The sequence below is a fragment of the Cuculus canorus genome, chromosome 7 (genome assembly GCF_017976375.1).
Source record: "Cuculus canorus isolate bCucCan1 chromosome 7, bCucCan1.pri, whole genome shotgun sequence".
Taxonomy (NCBI): domain Eukaryota; kingdom Metazoa; phylum Chordata; class Aves; order Cuculiformes; family Cuculidae; genus Cuculus; species Cuculus canorus.
The window spans coordinates 31233489-31260950 of record NC_071407.1 but is presented as its reverse complement, the minus strand read 5'-3'; the positions used below and the strand labels follow the sequence as shown (position 1 = coordinate 31260950).

Here is a 27462-nt window from a genome sequence, read left to right as displayed (position 1 = left end):
TATGCAGAGTTTCTCATCTGACACAATACAGCTTTAACACCTTGCTTGAGCTATTGAGGCTTAAATTTATGCAGAGAAGGTGAGAATAGCTTTGAAGTTGTTTTTTAACCTAGCCAGACCTAAACAGCTTTTGTTGTGGTTTGGGTTTTTTCTGTTGGTGGTGCCTAACTGTGGGGACTGTGATGTCTTGACTCTTTATTTTTAAGCTTTAGGTGTAGTCACCAGGGAAACAAGGTTTATTTCTTGGGCACATGTTTTTGAGGACTTTACATATCTCAAATAAGGATGTAGCATGCTCTGTGGCGAATCGTTCCCCAGGGGAAAAATAAACAATAAAAAAATATATATTTTATGTTTCTGATGAGACATTCCCTCAGTACTTGAACCTAGCTTCTCACGTCTGTGAAGCAGGAATGAAGTTAAATGTTTCGTGCTTCTCCTGTGTGTCTCAGCATTCACACAGTACATGTAGAAAGTCTTGCATGATGGGTGGAGTGAGATGAGTACAAGGAGGAATGGGGGGAAAGCAAGGAATAGCATGGCTCTCACAAGAAGAAAGTGAGGGTTTTTGTTAATTTTTATGTGCACGTGTCAGAAAGAATTTTGAAACCTAACTCTCAGAAAAATGAATAAAATTTTTATCTCCATTTCTAACCACACCCACCCACAAGTGCAGTCTCACACTGGGATGAAAACATAGGCATGAGAATTTCCCTGTGGCTATGGGTTATGGACTGTGCAGGACAAAAGTAGTCATTAGAAGTTTCTCCTTGAGATCTGTGTATATAAGTTTGTATTTTGGAAGTGAAAACTACAAAACTACAGCAGAAACTCCAATGTGCTAACAAGGACTGGAGAAGGAAGTGGTCAGAAATGTGACTGGCCAGATGCTGGGCGGCCACAATTGCTTTTGGAGCACTCTCTCATAGAGACATCCCAAAGCAAACTGAAAGCTCTTTACCTCTTTTCTTTCCTTCAGGTTGGTTAACATGACGATAATGGCTGACTTCTGCTCCCATATCATCCTCCAGAAATCATTAACTGTTTCTTGCTTTGTTCCTGCAGACAGAATACAGCTTTGCTCAAGAGGAGTGATGGAGACCAGCACGAACACCCTCTGCCCCTGTGCACCAGGTACACACCCAGATCTGTGTTTAATACAGACTGCCCGGGTTTTGAATATACCACATATTTCTCAAAAAATCCTCTATATTTTCTTTTACAAAGTCATGTGCACTCAAATCTATATTTCTAGCAGGTACTTCCTCTCTTCAAATCCTACTAACGCTCTTTTAAGTGGGCTATGTCAGGACCACCGTTTAGGATTTCTACTTTGCTGCTCTCCTTCACACTGAGATTCAGCTTTACCTCTGACCATAAGGAGCAAATGGTCTTGAGCGCTGCTCATCGTTCTGTGCAGGACAGGAATATTTTTGAAGGGCAAGGGCAGCTATTGCTTTGTGTCTGGGATTGCAATGACAAAGTTCAGAAAATTTGTGACTAAGCACAGCCTAAGAATTCATGTGAAAAGGCTAATTTCTGTATCAGGATTGCATAGACAGAATGTATTATCAGGAGACTTCATTGTTCAAACCCCCACTAAGCAGATGAAAGATAAGAAGAGAGAAGTAGGGGTTGGAGAGAGGAAGGCAAGTCTCTTTGCTCAGAGCAGCATCTGCAGGTCTAAAGGTAGGGGGTTACCTCAGGCTCACTTTAATTTCTTTTAAATTGCAAGCTCTAAATCCAATCTCATATTTGTCCACAATCTGCAGCTGAAAATGACCTCTAAAACATGTCTAAATTTCAACAGGGTCAGCTGTAAGATGTACAGAATACAGAAATGAAAATAGATTACCTTGTGCTGCTATAAATTTATTCTTTTCTTTATAACCCTATGGAAATAAATATCATAGCAGTTAAAAGATTAAATATCAAAGTATACTATCAGAAAAATATTTCATTTACAGTCAAAGCAGTTTGGACAAATATCAGCTTACATCTATATATGATGCATTAATGTAGTCTGAAGATGGGACTCCATCAATTTGGGTCAAAATTACTCTGGAATGATCATCTGGAAGAAAGCACATTACAAGTACATTTGCATGATAACCAATCGGAAATATGTTACTCCCTTGCAGGTGGGAGGCCAGACCAAGCATACACATCCCAAACCAGCCATCTCCTCTTCTGCTCCTACTTCTTATTAACAAACTTTCTCCGCAAGCATCTTATTTTGCTCCCACACCTGGAGGTCACCAGGACCGTAGCTCTACAATACTGGAAGCCCAAACTCTAACATATTTGATTGCCCAAAACTAACTTGAGACACTAAAACATCCACTTGAAATGGTGTAATTTGGTAGAACCCCATGAAAGCTTAGGCTTTATAACACAGCACCTGATAGCCACTACAAAAACTCCTAAAAGGAGATCAGTACTAAACCCACATCGTGAAACAGGTTTTGCACATACAACATATGACGAACATTTGTGATCAGTGAAATTATATCACTTGAGCATTTTCAGCAAATGAACACTACTACCAGCATGCTCAGTGCTGGAGTTAAATGATCGGATTTTAAAGAAAAGGTTATGTCTTACATGGCAGGATGTTAGGATATCTGTTTTTCTCCCTGTTTTCTTCCTTATTTGCCATTTCAAAGGTTCCCTGCACATATCCAGGTGTTAATGACTAAAAAAAAAAGAAAGACACAAAAGTCCGTGTGTTAGAAAACAGCTGACTCTTCACTGCGCATGGCTCAGGGAAAATCTGTACTTACACATGTTGCCTCACATCCAACAGAATTAAACACCTTTTATTTTTTCCCCACAATAACTTCCATTACTCTAAACCAGGAAACCACGTCCTAGCAGACTTCACTACGAAAACAGAGTTCCGCAGTTTTAGAAAAAATAAGATATTTTTTTCCACCAGAGAAAGCAGTTATTTAGAAAATTGTTAAACTCTGAGCGGCTGCTTTAAGCTGCCATCTGCTGCGGTGATTCACAGCGCCTCGACCCAGTCGCGTGGACGTGCCGCTCCCTCGAGCTCAGCTCTGACAGCTACTTTTAGCAATAACAGTTGGTTCAATAACATAAGTGGAGTTTTATTGTTAATGGCTCACTGCTAAGAACATTAAATATCAAACATCTCGCTGAGACCTGCAGGTGAGGACCCAACCCTGGCAGAAAGGGAGGAAGAAAAAAAGAACCCTAAACCCCAATTATTTTACGCTGAAAGTTGCTGTAGGAGCACGTCAAATTCGGCAAGTAATCAGCAAGATCTAAGACTGCAGATAAATTTAGCCAAGCTTTAGTTTTACAGGGCAATCAAATGAAAGGAAGAAAGGGAGAGGAAGAGGGTGGAGATGAAAACAAGAAAGTGCCCAAGGTGGAGCCCCTCCACTGCCACACTGAAGCTGCTGAGATACCACCACCAGGGCCAAGTGGCAAAGCTCAGGCTGTGGTGGAGGGCCCAGGGCAGGGGGAAAGTTGGAAAAGGCATAGTTCATCAGCAGACACAGCTCAAAAAGTTTTAGCTGCCCTTTTACTGCAAATGGTGTAAACAAGAACTGAGTTTCAATTTTCTTGTACTGAACTCCTAAAAAACAGTGGTAGCGTGTTGGATTCCACTGAGGTAAAGTCCCAGCAGTTTGGGAACACCCCACCACCTTCTCCCATTCTTCTTCTACCTCCCACTGCCCAGTCTGAACCACATAGGGGAAGGGAAATAAAGGACTCTACAGAGTCTGCAGAGAGCAGGCCTTGGAATTTCCCCTTAAAAACAGCAATCTGTGTTGCCACGGTGACATAGGATAGAAGGGGCGGAGGGGCAGGGAGGACTTTTCCACCACCACAGAGGAAACAGCAACCTGCATTTGTGGGTTTGTTTGGTTTTGTTTTTTTGGGTTTTTTTTTTGATATATATCACTTATGACTGTGAATGCAAGTAAAAGAAAAGAGAGAGAAGGTTAAAAGAGGAGTTGAAAAAGAAAGCTGCTTTTAGCAAACTGCTTAATTCCTTATTTGAATGAAGCCCATGGTTCTCCTAATTAAAATACATTTACAATTTAGCAAACAGAAACTAAATGAATGTTTTGCATAAAAAGAAATCATTAGCACCTCAAACATGATGTCTTCAAACTTCAAAAGTCAGGCAACAGATTCCCATTGAACAGTCATACAAGTTCTGCATCTTCATGTTAAAAACACATCAAAAGTAATTATCTCTGGTAAACTAATCTCTCCATTCCCTGCTCCTTATTCCTGCAAGGCCCTAACATCTCCCTAGAACTCTCCTAATGCCACACTGCACTGCTTGAAGCGGGTGTTGAAGCCCGGTGCAAGGACATAGCCTGTTCTGCTGCTTCCACCCATCTTCAGAGGGGAGGATGTGATTCATTGAGGATGCACTTCATCATGTCCACTCCATCACCCCATGAATCACGAGGACCTGATGAGTCTTGGTGGCACTGGGTCATCTGCTGCCTTCAGTCTTATTCCACTTTTCAGTAGTCCTAAATTCTCCCTGAAGCATCCAAGGGGGCTCGTCCTACCCCAGCATCACCATATTTTCTCCTTTATTTTTCATTGAATGAGCCACAGCAACGTCTTCATCAAGTCAAAATTAAAAATTTCAAAAGCACAGGAAGGTTTTCAGACATTAATCTGAAAATCAAGGCAATAAACCGTCAATTATAAACTTCAAACATCCAGCTTATCTTGCGTTATGGATGACAAATGGAGGTACAGGCCCACACAGAAAGGAATATGTTTCTTTAAATCTTTTTTTTTCCTGTGAAGAAAGAACTCACCTTTCCTAGTGTTCTATGTTCACAAAGGAATAAAATAATAAAAAATGAAGCAACTGACAGTAGAAGGAGCCTCTGCTATTTTGGTTAGTGTACAAGTGCAACATACTTCTTAAGAGTAATTTAGGCTTCAAGGATAAAAATCAAAAGTATTGAAGAACACCATTAGGCACAAAAATATGCGAACTGTCCTGAAAAATCCTTTCTATGCACTGCACATCTTTGTCTGTCAGCACTTGCTTTGATTTTCTCTTCACCAGAAAAATCATCTCAGACCAAACTTCTTTGGCTGATGCGTCTGCTTGGCCTCCGCTGGCTCACAGCACTCACCGTTTTCAGGCTAAATCTGTTTCAAATTCACAGGGAAGACTCTGTACCTGTGTTCCCCGAGATGCCTGATCCCTGACACCTTAGACCAGGCTATGTGAGGCAAATACCACAGTTGGCAGAGATCCTCCAGTATCCCCATCAAATGAGCATCCTCAGCCCTAGATTGTAGTCAGAGGGTCCATCACGGCTCAGCAGCTTCCACCCAAGGGCTTGCACAGAGGAGACAGCTTTGGATCCACCCAAAACCTGCAAGATTTGACAGCTACAGCTACGAAGAGCAGTCACCTCAGCTGGTGGGAGGACAGAGCTCAGTTCAGGGCATCTGCGTGCAGGGAAATGCTCTGAAGGAGAGGTTGTTACACAGATGTCTGTTCTGAAGGGTCCTGATTTCTCAACCTATTTCCTTCTAGCACTGTAATAACAGACTTTTCTGTTCATCAGTTTTCCTGGTTTATGCTAACGGTATCAATATCACCCTGATTTTCAGCTGTCTTTCACCCTTTCTTCCCCTTTCAGGCTTGAGCAAACGGCTCATGTATCCACTTCAGCAGCCAAATGGGATACAGTAGGGAAAAAAACAAAACAAAACCCATATAAAGCATCAAGACAACTTTTTGTACCATCACTCTCCGTCCCTGGCTCAGACTGCTCACGCGCAGGGACCGGACCTCAGTTTTCAGACTCGACGCTTGTGTGCGGACAGAAACTCACATACTTGCAGTATGGTGCAGAAAACGATCCAAGCAAAGCAGGTTTTAAAAACAAAAATAGATGGCTTGTTTCCCTCCTAACTGCAGAACGAATTTATCAGGGGAGTCAAAATTCACAAGCGAACATGTTGTCAAATTAGTTTTCACATTCATTTTGTTGACTTTGATAAATATCTCCACAATGCTTCCTCTCGGATAAGGCAAAGAAATTACGTGTTTTAAATATATCATCAAACAAATTGCAGATATAAATATGCTACCAATTAAGAAGGTAACTCAACAGACTGTCTAATCAACACGTGCATTGGCTTTGACAACTCTGTATTTGACATTTAAGCAATTGCTCTGTGCAACTTGCTTCTGCTGTTAAGGGAAGTGAAAAGAAAAGAAGTATGGAAAAGGCCCCCTAACGCACATATGCGAGAGCAGACTCATTGCACAGGGTTTCTCCATAGAAACCAGCTCTGCAGCAGCTCACCACAGACTCCGGTTAAGAGTCATCTACGCAACCACAAGCAACTTAAGCCTGGGTTATAGGCAGAAAATAAAATCTACTTTTTGACCAAGGCAAGACTTTAAAGAAAAGCCCTGTGAAGTTGAGATACTTCATAGAAATTATGCGCTTGGGCACAGGGTACTGCAAATCGGGAAATGATGGGATGATAACAAAGAACAAAAGGTCAAATTACTAAAAAGCCTAAAAAGTCAAGCCTGACTAGGGCAATATCAAAAGCCACATCGTGCCTTCTCCCTCTTTTAAGTACTTCCCACAGAGGTGAAACACTCACTCTTAAAAAAAACCCTCCATCACCACCAAGACAATAAATACTTAAGAGATTCACATCCAATTTTCCTCCCCTCCAGTTTTCAAGCAAACACTAAAGATCTGTAAATGTTAGCAAGTGTCAAATAATTGACATACTACCAATTTGGCATCACTGTATTGTAAAGCAGTTAACATTACAGATTTCATCCAGATAAAGGGTTACCAGGCATGATACAGCACTACAAACAGTATTAGCAAACTCACATGAGTGCTGAGGTTCTGAGACACCAGCATCATGCACCAAATGCTTTTACAGAACTGTCAATATTTGCAGTTGTTTTGATTTGCCCTCACTTTTTGCCATGCAGGCAAGCACTTCACATATAAGAACTTACATTAAACTCCTCCCGGAAGAGCTTCCCTTCATCTGCTGACCGCATCCGTATTTCCTCTTCAAGATTTTCTACAGGAATAGGGAAATACTTCTTCGGGCCTGAGGGAGACCTGCTGAGCAGCATCACCCGTTGCTGTTCTGTCAGTACATGGAAAGTATGTGTTCAAGGCATGACCAGAGCAACAGTTAACAAGCTATTTCCAACTACAAATTAATTTATACGCTGGAAAGACGCCAAAAGATATTTCTCACATGAGACCTCGATGATAAAGCTGCTTTAAATCAAATAAAAAAAAACCCCAAACCACAGGCTAAGTAGGTGCTTTGAGAACATAATACATTCAAGTAGAACCATTGTTGGTAAAATTAATGATTTCCATATTTACATCGGATTAAAATGTGACCAAGTTTTATTTAGAAAAGGAGAAGGTCCTTTCTGCTGATGAAGAGCACACACACAGCTACTCTGCCACGGGGTAAGGACTGTAGGGACAGCTTTTAGCATCTATCACCAAAGAGATGCTGCTAGATTATTTTGTTTGTGAAGGGAAAACAACAAAACGAATATCTTTAACTTGGCAGATAACAGAAACTGCACTAAGATGAGCTGTTGCTCTCGATTGCCCCAGATCACCCCAGCATCAGCCCAGCTCTGGCACGCAATTGCTCGGAGGCAGCACGGTTTGGTACGGGGATTGCTGCAGGCACTTCTTGCCACCTAGACCTCAGCTTGCACAGGGAAATAAAGCCCCAGGACAACCTCACCTGCCGCCTTAACAGCCCTTCGAGAACACAACCGGCCACCTGGAAACTGAAATGAGCATCCCCACAGGCTGCCTGGCAGGACAGCTGGAAGAAGTGGAGGGACTAAGCCCACTGTTGAAGACAAGTTTTATTTGCAACCAAAGGCAAACAGAAAGCCAGACCGCTTCCCTACGTGCTGATAATGACAGGGCAGTTTCCACTTGCAATCTAAAACTCACTGGTGGCTGCACTAACCATTCATGGCCCCAAGACACTACCCAGCACCAGGTCAACACGGGGATCTCCAAACCGTGCTCGCTGGGGTTCCTGTGCACAAGCGCCAACCGAACAGGAAGCTGCTGGGTATATTTAGAGGTTTGACTTTCTCTCTGACTGCCACCGTGTTTGTTAACCCACTCTTCAGTTCATACGTAGTGATGTGGAACAGGCAAAAAGATGCAATTCTTTTTATCATTAAGTTTTTCTCTTTTTTAACGGCTAAAATAATTTATAAGCAAGAAGCACGTGCTAGTTTTGAGCAGAGACCACACAGAGCTCACCCAAAGGGCTCCCCGCTAACAGATATAACCTCAGCACATTGAAAAAGCTAGCGGAAAATATTTTTAAACCGCAGGAGTTGTATTTGAAAGCCGCTGGCTTACAATACTGCACTGTCTCATGCCCTTGCTTGTTACTCTTTACATTCAGGAACCAGCCCATAATTTCACAAAGATTTAAGGAACCTTTTTTTTCCTCCTTTTCAGAAGAAATACTGCAATTCTTTCTCTAAATACAAAGATTATAGTACCAGAAACCTGGCTATCAGCTGGCATCCTAATGAAACATACATAAAGAACACAAGAAGCGTTTAGAAAGATACATTTTCTATATCCCAGATTGAAGTGTGAATCATTTAAAACCAACAAGTGAAAGCTAAAAACGTCTTTTTTTAAAACTATTTTCTTTTTAATAGCAATCCTATAACTTATAAATAAAAAACAATTATAAATGAATAACTGAATTCTTAATTAGTGAATGAGCAGGTGCACACACAAACAAAACTCACATTAAGAAGGAAAGCAAACCTTTCCATACCTTGTTCTTCTAAGATTCCATTTGGCATCTTTTTGTCCCCAGAGTTCACAACAGCTTTTCTATGTCTTCTAAACCTGAAATACACACACCATGTTAATCCAAGGAACTATGTTGAAAGGGAACAAGCATTTTTCCAAGCCAGTCTTTACCAACCACGTAATTCTGGAAAAACTCTTTCTGTTCATCTTCACAGTGAGAGCCACCAGTGCCGCGACACCCTCCTCTATGCTGTGATGGAGGCTCTTGCCTCACCATAAGTACGCACTTCATTTCCTTGTTAGATCATATCGAAACAAGGCTGAGCTAGCCCTGCACGCAAAGCTCCACACAGACCTACCTGAAAAAATAGCCAGCCAACAGAATGAAAATGATGAAGACCAGGAGCAGAATCAGCATCGAGGTCAGTAGGTCTTTGTGTAAATTGTTCTCCTCTGTAGAGTCTGTGGATTGAACACAGACATTATGAAACTTTATAGACACAGATTGCTTCATCTAGTATAGGCAGAAACCTAGTATAGGTGTATCAAAAATCTGCAACGTTCTGCTAAAAGCATCACAAATTATTTAAGATATGCAGAGCTAAAATTCAAAGTCCAGGTTTTCTTCCCCTTCAAAAGCACAAACAAACTACTTGTTGCTAAGAATATGAAGGATATTTTGAGGAATGACTGGTTAAAAAAAAACCAATTTATTTGTGGTCACAGTAAGTTTACTAGATGTAAGGTTTTTATTAAATTTGAAGCCCATTCAAAAGGTTTCCTGCAGAACCCTTATACACACTAGTCGTTTCTCACCTGGAGAGAAATCACCCAAGAATGTCACTCTTCGTATAGATTTGTTGTATCTCCAGAGATACGATGTGCATTTTAGACATGTCCTATTTACCTGTCCAAAACACCACTATTGGCTGTATCGGTCTCTAAAGCACACAGTGACCATGACGGAGGAGGAAGGCAGAAGGAGTTAGTGCAAACTGCACCACCTATGGCTTATATTATGTATTTTACATATATTACAGTATATATAAATAGCTAGGAGTAGAAATTATGAGGATTTTAACAAATATTCAGAAAGGAGATTAAAAAAATTAAAATTTTTTTTACCTAGTATAAATTGCAAATCATCCTTCTGTTAATAGTGTTTTTATGTATGTGATTCTACATCTCATTTTCACTATGATTCTGCAACCTTTTAATTCTACTGAAGTTTCAATACATAACACATTAAGATCATTAGAAATCCAACATGTTTTATTTAAACAAGCAAAACTCTCAGCCTTACCCTTCAGCAAGCAAAATATAACCCTCCCACCCACTCCTCTTCCTGACTAGGTGAATAAATCCAGGTTAGTGTAACAGTAGTGGTAGACAACTCGCTAAGGAGGAAGGATGAGGTCTTCACAACTAGAATTTATCGTCCATGCCACAGGATGCAGACAGAAGCCAATCTTTCCTCAGTTACAGCCCAAGGACCACCCGAGGCAGCAGCCAACGTTTAGGGCATCCACTGGTTTGGTTCCCTGAAGGACCAGACCGTACAGTCTCTTCATCATTACACCAGCCATCCTCAGCCCTCCTTCATTTGCACTTTTTATATATCTTCTTACCGATGTATGCTCTTCCAAAATTAGGGCAGTTTTTGTTGCTGCTGGTGTGGGCTTTTTCTTTTTAAGCTACATTTACACGCTGTAAACGAGTTCTTCACCATTCCTACAGCAGTCTGAGAACTGCAGTAGTACTTCTTCCAAACATCTCTTGCATTCACAACTCCCTAAACTCTTTATTTATGCTTCGTTGCAGTAAAGGCTTTTTGAAAAGACCCTGCCATAATCCCTGACATAAAAGATCATGAAAGCACAAGATTACAGTAACTATATAAAACTACGTAACTCCTGCAATATAGCAGAGAAGAGTTCATACGGATAAATTGACTGTCCAGAATTGATCACTGCAAAACCATTTGAGTGTTGGTTTGTATCTCACAAGCAGCTGGAAGCTCTCTGGATGCTCAAACAAAGTATTAGAGCATGGAAAAAAAAAACATTGTTAGAGGCATAGGTGCACTAGGAGCATACAAAGAAAGTAAGTCTCAAATCAACATAATAGTACAAAGAAAGGAAAGGCAATAAAATGCATGAAATTTGACATTTAAAGTGGTATATAAATGCAAAAGTGACAGGCATGACAAAACTGTAATCAGAAACCATCACTTGATGGGGTTTCAGAAGATCACTATTGGAAGGAGTGTCTGGATGAATATGCATCAGCCAGAAACAGTTTAACAATCTGTGCGGTATTTAGCAATACTGCACTCTGTATAGGAACCAATATATGACAAAGAAACAAAACAAATACATACATACATACATATATATATATATATTTGCCCCTCTTTGGGCAAAGAGGAGCCAATTTAGCCCACAATTAAAGTTTAGAAATTTCAGACCAAGTATCTAAGAATTCTCCAGGATTTAAGGATTTTGTGTTAGTTCTCATCATTGGCTCTGCATCAAGACCCATGACACAAAGGGGGAAAACCAACAAGTTTGAGTCAACAAGGGAATTAAAATTTCCCTCAGTTCATTATATGATACAAAAATCCCCCATCTCTTCCTTTCAGAAGAAATAATAAGCCTCTAACAATGTTTCTGGGGTATCTTTGGAAAACTGATTCCCAGACAACCACAGAAAGCCTCCAATCCAAGCCAAGAAAAGCCCAACCTCCTGCCAGACTACTGTCTGCATTTCTTTAGTTAAGAATCACAGGGTGGTTTGGTTTGGAAGGGACCTTAAAGATCATCTAGTTCCAACCCTCCTGCGTTCCACTAGGTCAGGTTGTTCAAAGCCTCATCCAACATGGTCTTGAACACCTCCACGGATGGGGCATCCAATGCTTTGCTGGGCAACTTGTTCCAGTGCCTCAACACCCTAACAGTAAAAAATTTCTTCCTAGTACCTAATCTAAATCTCCCCTCTTTCAGCTTAAACCATTACCCCTCGTCCTATCACTACACTTCCTGACAAACAGCCTCTCTCTAGCTTTCTTGTAGCCCCCTGGAAGACTGCTGTAGGTTCTCCCCAGAGCCTCCTCTTCTCTAGGCTGAACAACCCCAGTTCTCTCAGCCTGTCCTTGTATGGGAGGCATTCCAGCCCTCTGATCAGATTCGGAGCCCTCCTCTGGACAGATCTATGTCCTTCCTGTGTTGAGGACTTCAGAAATGAATGCAGGGCTCCAGGTGAGGTCTCACGAGAGCAGAGGGGCAGTATCACCTCCCTCACCCTGCTGGTTACACTCCCTCTGATGCAGACCAGGATATGGTTGGCTTCCTGGGCTGCAAGCACACTTTGCTGGCTCATGTTGAGCTTTTTATCCACCAACACATCCAAGTCTTTCTCTTCAGGGCTGCAAGAACAGAGCACCCCTGCAATGACAGATGGCCATTGTGGACTCCACCTAAAACATCATTGGCCAACGCAACTGCCTACATACTAAGTCGGATTTCAAAGGGAAACTGAAAGATAGACCTGAATTATTTTACTTCTTTTTTTTTTTTTTTTCAACCAGTGCTGCTTCAAAAATTTACAACTGAAACACATGACTAAACTCATGCAGAAGAGGGAGATGTCCTCTAAAGCAGATCTCTACTGCAGCCACTGCCAGGGAATATTTTCCACTGCTCCAGCACAATGAGAGCTGTGATCCAAAGCCACAGGGATTTCTGTTCACAACCACATAAAAAAGATCTTCCCAATGGCATTTTACAGAAATACAATGAAACGGTGACTTTCATCTTGTCAACAGAGAGGGATTATTAGCAGGAGAAGGGTGGCAATCCCTTGTGCTTCCCCTGTCACCCACTGAGGCTGACTCAGAGGTTCTTCCCAGCCTCATTCCCTGTGCTGCTGACCCAGCCACATGAATAGCTCTTTCTGGAAACATATCACCATTTCCTTCAGGGTTATGATGTTCCCGCTTTCCATATGTGTCAAAACCAAAACCACCCACAAGAAAAAGGAGAACTAACTGCAGTGTCTGCACATCAGTAACTGCCCTGTGATCCTGCCTCCACACTCTCTCCCAAACTTTGCTTTTCTTCATCCTTGGATTAATTCCTCCACATGTAAGATCTGAATAGTAAAATGGCCCATGAATAAAAGTATGATGAAAGCACTTTTATCTACCTCCACAAAAGCAAGCTAGCAAGGCAAAACACATGCTCTGCCCTAGATTAGTGAGTCAGGTACCTGAAATTATTCCAATGTTTGACAAAGAACAGACATGATATAGTCTATTTGAGCACAGAAGAAATCCCACAACAGACTATTTATTCACAGGTCTGAGTTTCTCTTCAAACAACAGAGAACCTAACACTTCACCTCTCCAAAACTAAAGCTTGACTGCTCTCACCCATTATTTGGGTTAGGTTTCAAGGTTTTTTTTAGGGTGCACCCCTCATCTCTGCTGTCCCTTCAGCAGACACACAGATGTCCTTTAAGTGCTCGTTAAAATCTGACCACAGAGGCTTTTGGGCAGGGCCACGTGCCTCTGTTTTGGGTCAGAACCGTTGTTTCAAACATCCAGTCCTGCAAAGGACCCCAGCCTCCTTCAGCATTCAATTTACATGAAGAGCAGCTATCGCAACATCTTGACACAGACCTTATCCATCACAGTGCACACAGTCTTAAATAGTGCCACATTGTAAAATACATGATTATTTATAGAAATCTGGTTAAATTTTAATAGAGGTGTTTTGTCACCTGCGGGCACAAAGTTTATTGCAATGTTGGTACTTACGCAACTTCTATCAGAGCAACGCATACGCCACATGCATGATACAGGAGCTCTTAGGTAAGTCTCTGCTGAAGAGCTCAGTCCAGCTTTCATCAGCTTCTGCAGGCAACTTGCCTTGTGCCCATGCAAGACCTCACACAGGAACTTAGGGGATACTTCAGAACAGATAACGCATGAGAGTGTTGAATATCTTCCATATTACTCCTTCAATTGTTCTTGTTTCAAAGGGCAATGAAGCATCTTTAATTTTTATTGTAGTCTTTCAATGCTCCCGACGTGCCCCACAGAGCAGGTAACTCTCAAAATTCACCAAGGAACAACTGCAGGGAGCGGCAGAGCTCACCAAAGCACGCACAGACACAGGACACAAACCCTTATACGTCACACCTTGCTGGGGGTACTGGGATGCTACAACAGTGCACACGCACCTGTCCCTCATAGAATCATAGAATCACTAGGTTGGAAAGGACCCACTGGATCATCAAGTCCAACCATTCCTAACAATCCCTAAACCATCCGTCATTTGAACAGATGCAAAGGAGAAGACACATGCAAGTGACATGTCTTGAGTTGTCCTTACTGCTTTTTGTGGACACAGGCATTTTTTAAATATCTGGAATGGGTGAGTAGCAGAGTCTTTAAATTATTTGCTGTTGTTGTAAAAACTTCCATTCACCAAACTTTCTGTTCAGAATTAACAGCAATTGATTTAATATAATGAAGCCTCTTGTACATGACTGCGTGTTTTCTATACACCAAAAACCTACAAATTAACCAATAAAAGGAGAACTGTTCTCCTTTTTTAAGTTTTCATTTAGCCACTATGTCTCTCTTTGAGGTCTGGCTGAACTTGTGCTGCCACAACTGGGTAGGAGATGTCCACCTATGCCGATGGGGATATCACAAAGTCCAGGCTAAGCCTTCTCCTGCCATTTTTGGAAAAGAAAATCCCAGTCCTGCAGAGAACCACTGTGCTTCATTGTGCCTTGACTGCAGCGAGGAAGTGGATGCACAGCTGATAAACAGAAAGTGCATTTGGTACATACGAAAACCAAATCCAAATTAAATAAATAAATAAAAGGAAGGGCAAAGGAAAAACACAGGTAGGAAAGACAAATCAGCATCCAAGCCTGGAGCACGCAAAAAGGCAAACAGCACCAGATGAAAGGATCGTGGCAGCGTTTGCCATCCCAAACCGAATGCTGCACAGCTGGACTGGGCACAGCCCCGCTTGCTACTGCAATCATACCATACTCTGGGTTGGAAGAGACCCTTAAAGGTCAACCAGATCAACCCTCAATCCAAACCCACTGATTTCTGAAGTTCTGCTTTTCAAATTAGTTCCTGAAATCTAGTACCTACCAGGAAAGCATCCCTATGGCTTTTAAATACTAAGTAAAATGAGCCTATCTCCTTTTTCAAAACTCAGTTTTCAGATGATACTTCCACTTTCTACATGAATGAAGCACAATGAGTCTAGAGTGAAAGTCCCCACTTCTGGGCCCTGTTCTTGCTATTGTATAGCAAGACTTCATTCTTTCTACACATCACTTCAGTTATCTTCAAAGACACCCACTAACTTCTTGAAAGTTTAACCCAGCAATAAATAGGGCATCAAAAGTTGCACCATTTGCTGCCTTTTAACCTCCCAACTCATCTCACCAATTCATTAACTCTACATGATAATAAAACAGTAGTGGAAAGAAATCGTAAAGGTGGGCATGAAACCCACGAAATACTCGTAGAGTAAGCACTAAAGAAATTTAGACATTTGGAAAGGACTAAAAAGCTTTACTACTGCAACTCCCAAGCTGCTTTCAAATTTAAACTACATAACAAATAAAAATACAAGAGGAAGGAAAAGGATCCTGTCTATGTTTACTACTGGATAATTATTATTTTAGTAACCAGGAATCGTTTGTATGTTATGGACAGTATCACATATAAATAGTCTGTTACATATTTGATAGCAAAAAAGTTTTATCTATTTGAAATATATATTTATTCATGCAAATAAATAAATACTGGTTTGTATTTATTTAACATAGTTGAATACTCTGAGTAGATGGCAGCTTCTCCAGCTAATTGCAGTGCAATAAAAATCGGAATATACTGTCTATATGAAAGGGAAATTTCATAGTAGCAATTTCATGGTATCCTTGCAGGAAGCAAAACAGCAATAGTGCTAAAAAAATCCCAGAAAAAATACAGACCAACTATCCACATTTAAAATAAGAATAAAACCAATATTTTAATTTAAAAAAAGTTTTAAAAACAAAGTCAGCTAAAATAATGACATGCAGTAATTATAATAAGTCTTTTTAGGATCAAGAGCATCTTATCTTCTTGGATCATTCATCAACTTACCAGGCAAAAGGAAAGCTGGACTTTTTTAGAATAATTCAGGTCATTCTATATTCTTTTAAATGGAGTTTTCTTAACACTTTAATAGAAACAAAAAATCTTTATTTTTATGTTTAAAAAATATTGTATTATGTCAATGGCTATCAAATGCATTAGATAATCCTATTATCTAGGATAATACTAGATAGTATTACACAGCAATATATTTTCAGTGTGCATGTACTTGTCTACCAGTCAAAACTCTTCTTCACTTCTCACTACAAAGTAATAAAGGCTTTGATATTTAGAAAAGAACAGTTTAGTCACACTAATAGTTTCTAACTTGTAGCACTGAAATTAAGATTTAATTAAAACAAGGGTGATAAGATTACTCTTACCTGTGCTGTCACACTTAAATTCAACACAATTTTGAATTAAGCTTTGAAGATGAACAACATCTATGGTGAAACACCCTTTTTATTAATTTTATTAAAGTTCTGGGAAGTGATACAACTAACAAATTACTTTTAATAATAATGCTCATATTCCTACATATTCAGACCAGTATTAGTAACTTGGTGGTTCTGTTGCTCCAGGTGCCAGACAAGAAGCAGGGCACTGACAACTACTTGGCAGCATTGCAGCAGAAACACTTATTAGCAATTTTATACTTAGCTGATTTTATTTTTTAGTTAAATTAGCAATCTATTTATTTGAAAACCCTAAGCAAAACAATGCTAAGATTGTCATTACTAATGGCAGAGCACCTTGCTCCTCTAACCCTCCCCTTCCCCTGCGAGGTCTGACAGTGCCCATGCAGAGCAGTGCTCAGCTGCACCTCCACTCTCCTCCAGCCTCAGATTTTGAAGGAAGCGATAGCCAAACACCTAGATTAATACAATTAAGGACCAAAACAAAGTGGCCAACAGCCATGCTTGGCTTGTAATTCGTGCATAGCTCTCCTTCCATACGTGTGGAAACTTCACATGCGGAATAAAAACAAATTGACCAACCAAATCACTAAAACGCCCTCCTATAAAGACCAGGTGTCAACAACAGTCACTTGAAAACTTATCAAGGTTTCACTACACTGTCTATATGGAACATCATCAGCTTTATTTCCCTTCGACCAAGTCCAGGGAGCAGCTCTCCCTTTGGAAATCCCCTTCTGACATGAGCATGGTGTCAGGCGCTGCCAAACAGCAAACTGCTGCCTGAAAAACACCACCAGTATAGGGATTCTGGAGACAGCACAACAGGCTTACGAAAGATAAGGACAAGGTGCAAGTAAAACATATCGTCCTACCCCAGAACATAATAGTAGAATCGATATCTTAAATCAAAAAAACCAATGAACTTTTATTTGACTTCGATGAGCCCCTCACCAGGACTGTAACGTGTTAGGATGTAGTTGTAGGAAATTCTGAAAACAGAAAAGCGGATGAATAAAAGATGCTGATCATTGGGCAGAAGACTGCTCTCAGGTCTTTGAAAGAGGCTTTTCTATTTTTCACCTGACCTAATCTTATACAGGACACCTGTGCTATTATACATCTCCGAGATTTGCCTTAGACAACTCATATCATTAGAAAACACAGAACCCATATAAAGACCCTGGTTCCTCATTATGTTTAAAAACATGTTCAACCTGTTGTCCAATTGACAATTCCTTAATTTCATATTATCTGTGCCTAGGTCCAATCACATTGGAGAGCCACATTGACAAGTCCTGGGGCGTGGAGATCTTGCAGTCCAGGCAGGAGAAAACATCCTGCACTTCTCCACCTCTCCCAAGTCTATCCTGTGCATTTCCCATAAATGGGAAAGAGAAAGTAACCTGTACAGCACCAGTCATATGGAGCTCAAATACAGAGGTCACTTGCTAAGATTAGAAAGACATTAGTGGGGTCAAAGTCCTGGAAAAATATCCAGGACTATGTCACCGGGAGACCTCACCACAAGTCCCTTTCCACACCCACTTCCATCTCTGCAAATTAAGTGATGTCCTTACTTGTTGTTGCTGTTGGCTTTGGCAACTCAGTTCCATTGGGTGGTAGAGCTTCCACAAACAGAAAACTAACACAGAGCAGTAGGAGCGAGCAGGAATGTTCCATCCTGGACCTAGAATAAAAGGAAAGCAAACAATAAGTTTTCAGTTCAAATTCCTACTATGTTTTTTTCCTCATGTTAGAACAAATCTAAAAATTGATGTTTAATTTAGACGAGGAACGTTTTAAACTTGTTTTATATTCTCCCACTGCCCTGTCACTTAACTTTCAGTTTTGATGCAGAGAGAAAAGGAGAATACAAGTAGCACGCATTAAGAATTCTTTAAGAATGTTTTAAATCCAAGAACAAGAAGATAACACTCAGCCATCATTCAAAGACACCAAGAGAAATCAGACCAGAAAAGCTACTCTACGTAGTAAAACACAGCAGTTGAGGAGACTGAGGCAAGGAGTCTGGAAGTCATTTTGATACATAAGAAGAAAAATCCTAAGCACCAGTAGCTGGAACCTCGAGAATAAATGCAAAACAGAAATTTGCCACTTATTTTTGATAGTTGCTGTCATAACCGCCTACATTATACCTTCTGCAAAGATCACTAGGAGCAGCAGCAGGGCTCCAACTAGTGACCAGATGGGCTCGTACCACAAAGCAGACCAGTAACAAGCACAGAGTTTAAAGTACCTGTAAGAAGCGTCTTTCAGAGTTGCCCTATCCTACCTTGATTTCCTATAGACACTCCTATGGTGCTTCACAGACACGTTCCTTTGGAGAACATGTAAGCCACAGCTGCGTGTCTGCAAGCTAAGAAGCATTTCACCAGAGCCTTGCAAATAGAGAATTTCAGGGTTTGTGAGATCAATAAATAATTTCCAATGTACAGACGGTTATAGAAAAGCCGCAATGAGACTGTGATGCTGCTGCTTTGAAGACTACAGAGAAATTCAGGGAAATAAATAGCTGTAGATAAAGGAGCTAGTCTAGAAATACACTAGACCCTCTAAATTGAGGTTTATGTGGAAAAAAAATAAATGTTGCTATTAATTAGCTGTAAATTTATCCAGTCCCTAGCAAACACATTATTTGTGCAATCTCGTCTGTTAGCTGGTCTTGGATGATTTTAAAATCTTTTCCTTTGCAAAAACATAACACACAATCATTACTTTGTGTATTTCACAAATGGCAGAACACATCCAGATGGTGGCTCTACGTCCATTGCTAAAATTATAACCATAGCAATACTGCACAGAAAAGCTCCCTCGTGTTTCAGTATAATACATCCAATATTACAATTTCCATAGGACATTACATAAAAAAAATAAAATCTAGGAACTTGGCAGCTATTAGGATAACCATTATAAAATCCTTCCTTTCAACTTAAAATGGGATAATCCCCCAGAAAAAAAATATCTCAAATGTGTTAAAAAATATATAAAAAATGAATGTATAAAAATTTCTGTGACAACAACTTTCCCACCACCTTTTTGCCACTTTCACACGTGTAACTTGGAAGTGAATCTTATTCTCAGCCTCTCCGCTATACCTAGGGCCAAATCTAAACCCAAGACACACCTGGTATTCTTTAAAAAAAAGAAACCTATGAGAAACATATTCGCTAAAAATGAATTGTTTTGTGCATTGAAGGGGTGTCAGCAGCAGCAAGGTTCTTGCCAAGCTGGGCACCGCTCAGCAGAGGGCACCAGAAACTGCAGCTGCTGTAAGGAGCACACAGACCCTGAAAGGAAAGGCATCAAGTAATCTCATCTGATATTATAGTTCATTATTTGTGTTCTTTCTCAAGGCTCTATTAGACACAGAGCAGCCCTTTTGCCCAGTGAAAGGGATTAAACCATGCTACGTTTACCAGGTAACCCCTTCCAGAACGGATTGCAGGATCCCTTCTATCCACTGCCTTTCAGATGCTATTTTAAAGTCTTTCAAGTGTTAGGAAAGTACAGGTTTAAGAAAAAAATGAACGTGAAAGTAGAAAGACAAAACATTTTACGAGGAAAAAAAGTGTATAGATCTTTTTTACATGGGAGCACACACTCAATAGCATTTCTTTATTCTTGCTTCCCTTCTTATTTGGAAGGTCAATTGATCTAGCTGATTTTTTTTTTTTATGAGATAATGAGTGAAGAAAGAATAATAAAAAGCATTATTAGCATCAAACTTTATTTTCTTAAATGTCTTTTTTTTTCTTTTCCCCCAATCCAGCTTCCTACTGACAGATTTACTCATTCAATTCCTGCTACTGCTGTTTATAATTTAAGCAGTCTGTGTGTCTTACACTAACAGGTTCAGTCGACAGCCAGGTTAACCCTGAACGAGCCATTCTTAGGATATAGATAACCAAAGATGTACAACAACAGCTTACTGCAAACTTGTATCTACATTGTATTTAGTATTACATGGATAGAACCTCTCAAAATTTACCAATTTAGACTTATAAAGCAATACTATGCCGAGAGCTCAAAACAGGCAGCAGCAGTTTATGTAAACTGAAGGGAAGGGAAAGGAAGGAGAAGGATTTTGAAATCTGGAATAAAGCCAGAATAACTGTAGAATCAATAGGGAAAGGGGCTGATGTTGCCATGAACAAGATGCTGAATGTGGCTCTTCACCAACTGTAATACTTCACACCGTCCGCAAAGGCTGCTTAAATCCACTGGTTGTTCAGGTAATCAGTCCTGGCAGTTACAGCGAGCTGCTTCACTGAACGATTTTACAGAGCAGTGCTGAGTTCACTGGCTCACCATTAAAATACAGCCAGCTCTTTCATCAAAAAGAAAATAAAATAACTGCCATTGCTGGCAGGTTTCCAAGAGACCGGAAAGTGTGAGGAGCATCGATGGTCCTCACATAATTAAAGTTATGAAGGTTTTACAGATACAAAACCCATGCCAGACATCTTCTATCTGCTCTCTTCAAAGTGATAAAGGTATAACTTAAGCGTACGGTTGATGCCCAACAACTGATCAGAAATAAACACATCTACAGGGGGTATGAAAATTTCTGGGATCTCATTTTTGTCCGAAGCACTTTGTATTTCTGCTTGCTAAAGAAAGAAGGATTAAAACTTATAGTAAATAGTAAATCTGCTGCAGCACAGAGGTACCGCATATAACTAAGTAGCCCATACTTCTCTTCAGAATGGGGTCAATGGGGAGGTGAGCAAGCTGTAACAACATAAGAACACTGTAAGCTTTACTGTACATGCATATTTACGTACTTCACATACAGGACCTCAACTATTATTTTTTGAAACAAAAAAACCTACTGCCATAGACGCAGCAGCATTTTCCATCTTCAAGAAGGTACAATATCATGATACGGTCTGCTAAAGGAAAAATAGTAACAGCTCCTCTCCAGAGAGAACAGGCAGGTGGAAAAGCACTGCTGAACAAGAAAGAACAACCACGTACTACAAAAGAAGGTTCTTGTTGATACAATCAGAAAGGAAAAGATCCAGGTAAAAGACATACGCTATCATTATTACATGGCTTTGCTGCAAGGCAACTGCTGTCCTGCCTGGCAGAAGAAATAGGAACAGCTTTCATAACTGCATGGGGATACAATGCGTTTTTATCTACTTATATCCTACTACCTCCAGCCTTTAATTCATGGATGTGCGTGGGTAAATGGCTCAGGCAGTTAAACTTCAACTCCACGGAATAATACTTTTTGTAGTGAAGCATTCTTAGCTATTTCTGATTAGCTGACGCCTTAAAAAGGTGCCAGAGATTCCTGTTGAAACCATAGTTTCAAAGTCTGCATTGTTACAGACAAACGCTTCTGTGTCCAACAGAGAACTTGATACCACGACAAAAAAAAAAAAATAAAAAAAATCACTGTGAAATTGCACAGCTAACTCAAATCCTGCCAAGTAGGCAAAGCACTTGAAATCCAAATGCAATCCAATAAGGATCAGCTCAGAAATCAGGGGGAAGGCATGAAGCCGCTGTTCCGCTCTTCCTCGCATCAGGACTGGTGCCACTGCTTTTTGCACGGCCCTAGGAAACGCTGCCAAAAACATGAGAAAATGGCATTACCTTCAGGGATTACTGGATTAGTACACATGCTTAATTTCTGTTTTCTCTGCAGAACTGAATTCTCATTTGACCTGACAGCTCAAGAACAAAACCTTAGTTTCAAGAAAATATGCTAATAAAACCTTTGTCGTGCTCATGCCATTGCTGTGACTTTTTTTTTCAAGGAGCCCGATGCACAGGCTACTCGTGGGTTAAAGAGATACTCATTCCCTGCATCCTCCTAAAGCAGAAATAAAACAGCAAACCATCCCATCTAATACAGAGGATGGTGGAAAGACTGTTGGGTTTTATTTCCCTCCCCACCCCCCCCCCCCCCCAAGGCTTTGTTACCATGCAGCTCAGGTCATGCCTCAGATTTTTAGTGCTAAAAGGTAATATTCTAAAGGATAAGCATTATCAAGTCAGAAAATACAACTATAAATGAGGACAGGAACGCATTGTCATTGTAGGTTGACAATTGAGTTGGGATGTGGGATGCTGGCCACACCAAGACCAAGCACCTAACCAAAAAAACACTGCTAGTTTAAAAAAAAAGACAAACTCTCAAAAGGGAAGGGGGAAAAGCCACCCTCTCCCCTTTGTCTGCCTTTTCTTCTTTTGCACAAGCTACTTCAGAGTGGGCTAGAGAGATACTGCTTTTCACCCATAAATCCAAAACACAACTGGTTCTGCTGAAGAGCCTTAAGCCCCAGTGTCTGTTTTCTCCAACGGGCTGGGGCTTCCCCTACCTGGGTTAAGCGAGCCAGTGTGGTGGCATCTCCATGGCCTGGATCCCCATGCACTGAGGGCAGCTCTTATGTCTGGTCAGGCTGACCACAGCTACTTTCTCTTTCCTGAAGCTCTGTCATTCCCATTGTGCTTCTGCCGACCCACCTTAACACACCAGGTAGCACCGAGTTACAGTTTAACTGGAATAGCTCTTGCATGACTTCATTTTTGGTTAGGATTTTATTGCACCATTATGTCATAAGGAAGGTAAGAAAGCATTGCTGCAGCATTTCAAAGAAAATCGTTCATTTGAATCATTTTTTTTTTACAAAATAATGAGAAAAAGAAGGGCTACTTTCCATTCCAAAGCGTGAACAGGGGAGAGTTGGAACTTGCATGAAGATGAATTTAAGACACACGGCTTCAAGCTAACTGAAGAGGGTAGCACTGCCAAAGGACCCCCATGACCTAAAGGCCAGGCTCTCCATCGTCATCCCGACCTTGGGGCGCCAGCAAAACCTGCGCAGCAGCAGGACCTCAGGCTCCTGTGCCCAGTTTTCAGGCAAGCGCGTCCCACCTGGTGCTCCACCACTCCATAGGGCATATGCTGGAAGCAGCTTTTCCATATTCCTCATTTGGGGTAACTGTTCAACGATGATTTGTTACTTGGAGTTATACAGTAAGCCCCAGATCAAATTTCCAGAACCATATTTTGACCTGCTTTAAAACTTAGGACTTTTAGAAAAAATTAATATATCACTTATCTTTCTCTTTCCCTTTCTTTTTTTTTTTTTTTTAATTCTCTGTCATTGCCTTAGAGACTTGGAATGTCCTAAAACCCAGAGGAAAACAAAATAGAAGTACTCGAGATATTTGTTGAGATGTTTACACATGTATTCAATTCAGCCCCCAGAAAGCAGCAAGAAACTTGGGCAGGGACCTCTCTGCTTTGGAAATGTTAGAATCATGGAATCACAGAATAGTTTAGGTTGGAAGAGACCGTAAAGCCCATCCAGTTCCAACCTCCTTGCAATGGGCAGGGACACCTCCCACTGGCTCAGGCTGCCCAAGGCCCATCCAACCTGGCCTGGAACACCTTCAGGGATGGGGCAGCCACAGCTTCCCTGGGCAACCTGGGACAGGGCCTCACCACCCTCATGGGGAAGAAATTCCTCCATATGTCCAGTCTAAATCTGTCCCTCCCCAGTTTATACCCATTGCCCCTCGTTCTAGCACTAAAAGCCTTTGTGAACAGTCCCTCCCCAGCTTTCTTGTAGCCCCTTTCAGGTTCCTCGTGCAGTCTGCTGCATGGTCATTCTGTGGAGGCAAGAGTCTAAGATAAATTTTATCATAAAAAAGTATTTTTTGTGGAACAGTTTACAGCATATTTGCTGTTGAGGTTTTTGTACATATAAATACAACCTTTGTTTCTGACTTCTTGAGCAATAGCAAGAGAATTTAAAATATAAATAAATATCTAGTAAATATTAGATAAATATCTAATTTTAAAGTCATGTATAATTTAATATAACCACTCACAAAATTATATCTGACAATAACAACTCCCCATGTATTCTATAAGAATACCCGCAATAAAGATCTTTTAACAGAGGTGGAAATAATTAGATTAAAAAAATACAAATTAGAATAATCACTTACACATAAGAGACTGAGTGAGGCAAAGTACCAATTAACTGAATAAAATGAATTTCCATTTAGAATAATCAAGCTTGATAGACTGTCTTACTTGCTTAGTCACTTTGTCTCTAATTCAGGTAGACAAATTATTACATTTGCTTTCATCTTCATGTAAGAGGAGGTCAGCATATGGAGCACAGAGTATGTGTGTGACAAAAATTTACAGCACAGCCCAGAAATGATGATTTCTGATATGCCAGAGGCGAGTTTCTCAGGTAAGCACACTAGCAATTTGCAAGGCACAGGCGTTTATGGACTATATACAGCTTAACAGGGATTTATAGAGAAATTAAATTAAATTAAAAAAATAAAATTAAATTTAAAAAAATTAAAAATTATAGAGAAATTAAATTAAAAAAAATATGTTTAAAGATACATACCTGAATACAGACTAAAATTACCACTCTAGTAATACTAATATTTAAATTCTACTGACTCGATATAGCTGGTCCTATCTGTCTTTCTCAGTATCACGAGCAAGTGTCAAAACCCAGTCTACCATGGATAACACTAGTTCAAATCCATTTCAATTAGCAATGCTGGGATCTCCAGTGAATATAAATCACTGGTTGTCACCAGCAGATTAAGCACTGCATTAGCAGGTCTGCTCTGAACAGGATTAAATGACAGTGTTGACAGTGGGGCTGACATGCCACCATTACAAAGTGACATTCGCCACATTAAAAATGGCGAGGAATTTTTCAATCAATTGGATTACACAAATGCACCCAGGATCAGGAGGCAGCAGCGTTGAGCATGACAGTGATCTGTTTTCTTTTATTGGCTTAGGTTTTTGGTACTATTGCCCACCAGAAATAGATTCAAAACAGTTACGAAGATATACTATATGATAAATAGTACAAAAAAAAAAGATTGGTTTAGACATGGTCAAACCCAGGAACATAGTGGACTTTGACTGCAGCCTTAATTTTGGAAAACTTGCATATCTTGCTCACGTACTACCTATCTGGCTTACCTGCAGCCCATAGTTTTGGAAATGAAGGGAAAAAACAGAGATTTCTTTCCCATGCTCTGCTGAGTGGCTTTCAGTGAAGCAATACAAACACTCTGAAAACTTTGGTACATAGTATCTAACAGGGCTCAGACTTGGAACAGTCATTTTGTGTGTCACAGAAATCCAAAATTAGGAGAAGAGTACACAAGATAAAAGAGAAAGCACTACAGCTTTAGAGAGAGAGTTGAAAATTATTTTCAAATTCATAACCGTATTTCTATTCTGCAATAAAAAGTGTTAAGATGATTAATACATTCTCTCTCACAGATGCAAACCCTTTTTAAAGAACTCTTTTGACAGTTTTTGCAGTTGTCCGACCAGCTTTTGCAGGAAAAAACAGCTTCAGCAGGTGCCTTTCTGAAGTAGTCACAATCCATCTCCACTGGCCAGCACCGAGACCAATCCCGATTTAAACTGAGCCAGGGCAAGCCAGTCCACACCAACCAGAATAAAGGAAATACAATCAAGCTGAAGCCAGAAAGCAAATTACAATTTACAAAATACTCCCCCTCATCCCCACCCCACCCTCCCCGATGATGCAATGAGTAATGCTATTTGTAGAGGCAGCACTATTTTCAGATGCAATGAGTACCATTATGGATGTCTGCCTGTCAAGCTGAGACTGCTATAAACCAGGAGCTGCAGTTCCAAAGTCAATGCACCAAGGACATTATTTCACAACTTTCTTACCCCATGTACAGAAGAGTGTTTTAATATTCCTGAAAATTTAAACAAAATTCCTGTAGTTCCTTCCATTCTTAAAAAGAACCCAAACACAAATACCTTACCTATGTTAACTAAAGAAAGCCACATTTTTTAAAGATTCATACCTGTTATGTCACGAACTGAGGCTCTGATCATTGAGGAAGTTAAAATAACTCCTATCTAAAGGTAAGTGTAAAGTCCCATGATTTCAGTGTGATAATTAAATGAGTCATGTTTTTTTAGGTGTTTACACAACTGCAAGAGGATTAATTCTAAATGCAACCGATGTAGCTCTAAAGTGCTCAATAATACAGCAGAGTAAAAAGGGTCTTCCTTGCAAAAGGTCTTTGACAAGTCATTGAGGCCATTCCCTTGCCATATCCTGGCCTGACTATACCGACCCTGTCCTTGGCACGTCAGTTTGAAGCACGCATTCAAATATCTAGTTCTTCGGCAGCTCTCAAGCTCTACATTCCAGTCTCTCACATTTTATCTTTTGTTTTAATTTATTTTCCCCATCTAGAGTCAGCCCACTGCTCCTTCTCCCCAACTCAGATAGCCGGATTACAAATTATTCCAATTTAAGCTTCCTGCGCTTGAAGACAGGCATCTTCCTTTAATTATCTCTTCTGTAAACTCATTAACAGCAGCAATTCTTTCAGCCTCTCCAAACAGATCATTTCTAAACCCCAGTAATTCTAACTACTCTCTACTGGACTCTCTCTGCCCAAGATCCTTCAAAAAGTCCTGATGCTCTGGGTAAGGCCCCAGCCCACAATGCAGTGGTATGGTCAGTTCCCTATTTCCTAACAATCTATTTTACACATCATGACAGGAAAAGGATCACATGGATCCTTTCCAAGTTCCTCCTGTGGAGGCAAACTCCTTCAGCAACTCACACGGTGCAGCTGATGACTCCTGCTTCATACTTTAGCATCTGCTCTGCATCTGCACGCCGTCCTCTTAACAATGTTTCCCTAATTACTCACGATTTCTTTGAATGCCACTAATATCATACAACGCTTCCCATGCAAGCCAAGTCATTAATAGACACAATACATAACGACATCCAGGCTCCTGTGAAGGCCACACACCTGCACTCTTCTGCATAGAGTTTTTCCAATTAACAGCTACTCTGAAAGCATCAGTTTCACCACATCCATCTTTTCCTAACATGCTTCTACGTCGCTCCCTACACATCTTTCCAACAGTTTCCAGGGGGTTACTGTTATTTAATTGCTTCACTATTTTTCCTGGAAATGGAGTAAGCTGACCAGCCTGTGAAGACTC

The 27462-nt window shown here is 40.5% G+C and overlaps 1 protein-coding gene across 7 annotated transcripts in view; it reads right to left on the bottom strand.

Annotated features, from left to right (window-relative positions):
• The window catches only part of PTPRE (protein tyrosine phosphatase receptor type E), a 112456-nt gene that overhangs the window by 25764 nt on the left and 59230 nt on the right, over nucleotides 1-27462 (bottom strand). For 5 of the 7 annotated variants that reach the window (XM_054071807.1, XM_054071809.1, XM_054071812.1 and 2 more), the window contains exons 2-9: nucleotides 17999-18108; nucleotides 9191-9293; nucleotides 8854-8927; nucleotides 7016-7152; nucleotides 2605-2695; nucleotides 1998-2074; nucleotides 1856-1892; nucleotides 962-1059 (exon numbers count right to left, since the gene is read on the bottom strand). In XM_054071807.1, coding sequence (XP_053927782.1) covers nucleotides 962-1059; nucleotides 1856-1892; nucleotides 1998-2074; nucleotides 2605-2695; nucleotides 7016-7152; nucleotides 8854-8927; nucleotides 9191-9293; nucleotides 17999-18101 — 720 coding nt within the window. In that variant the 5' untranslated portion in view covers nucleotides 18102-18108. Of the gene's footprint in view, nucleotides 1-961; nucleotides 1060-1855; nucleotides 1893-1997; nucleotides 2075-2604; nucleotides 2696-7015; nucleotides 7153-8853; nucleotides 8928-9006; nucleotides 9134-9190; nucleotides 9294-17998; nucleotides 18109-18714; nucleotides 18913-27462 lie in introns of those variants that run through there. The other 2 variants (XM_054071806.1, XM_009563489.2) reach the window with 2 other exon arrangements.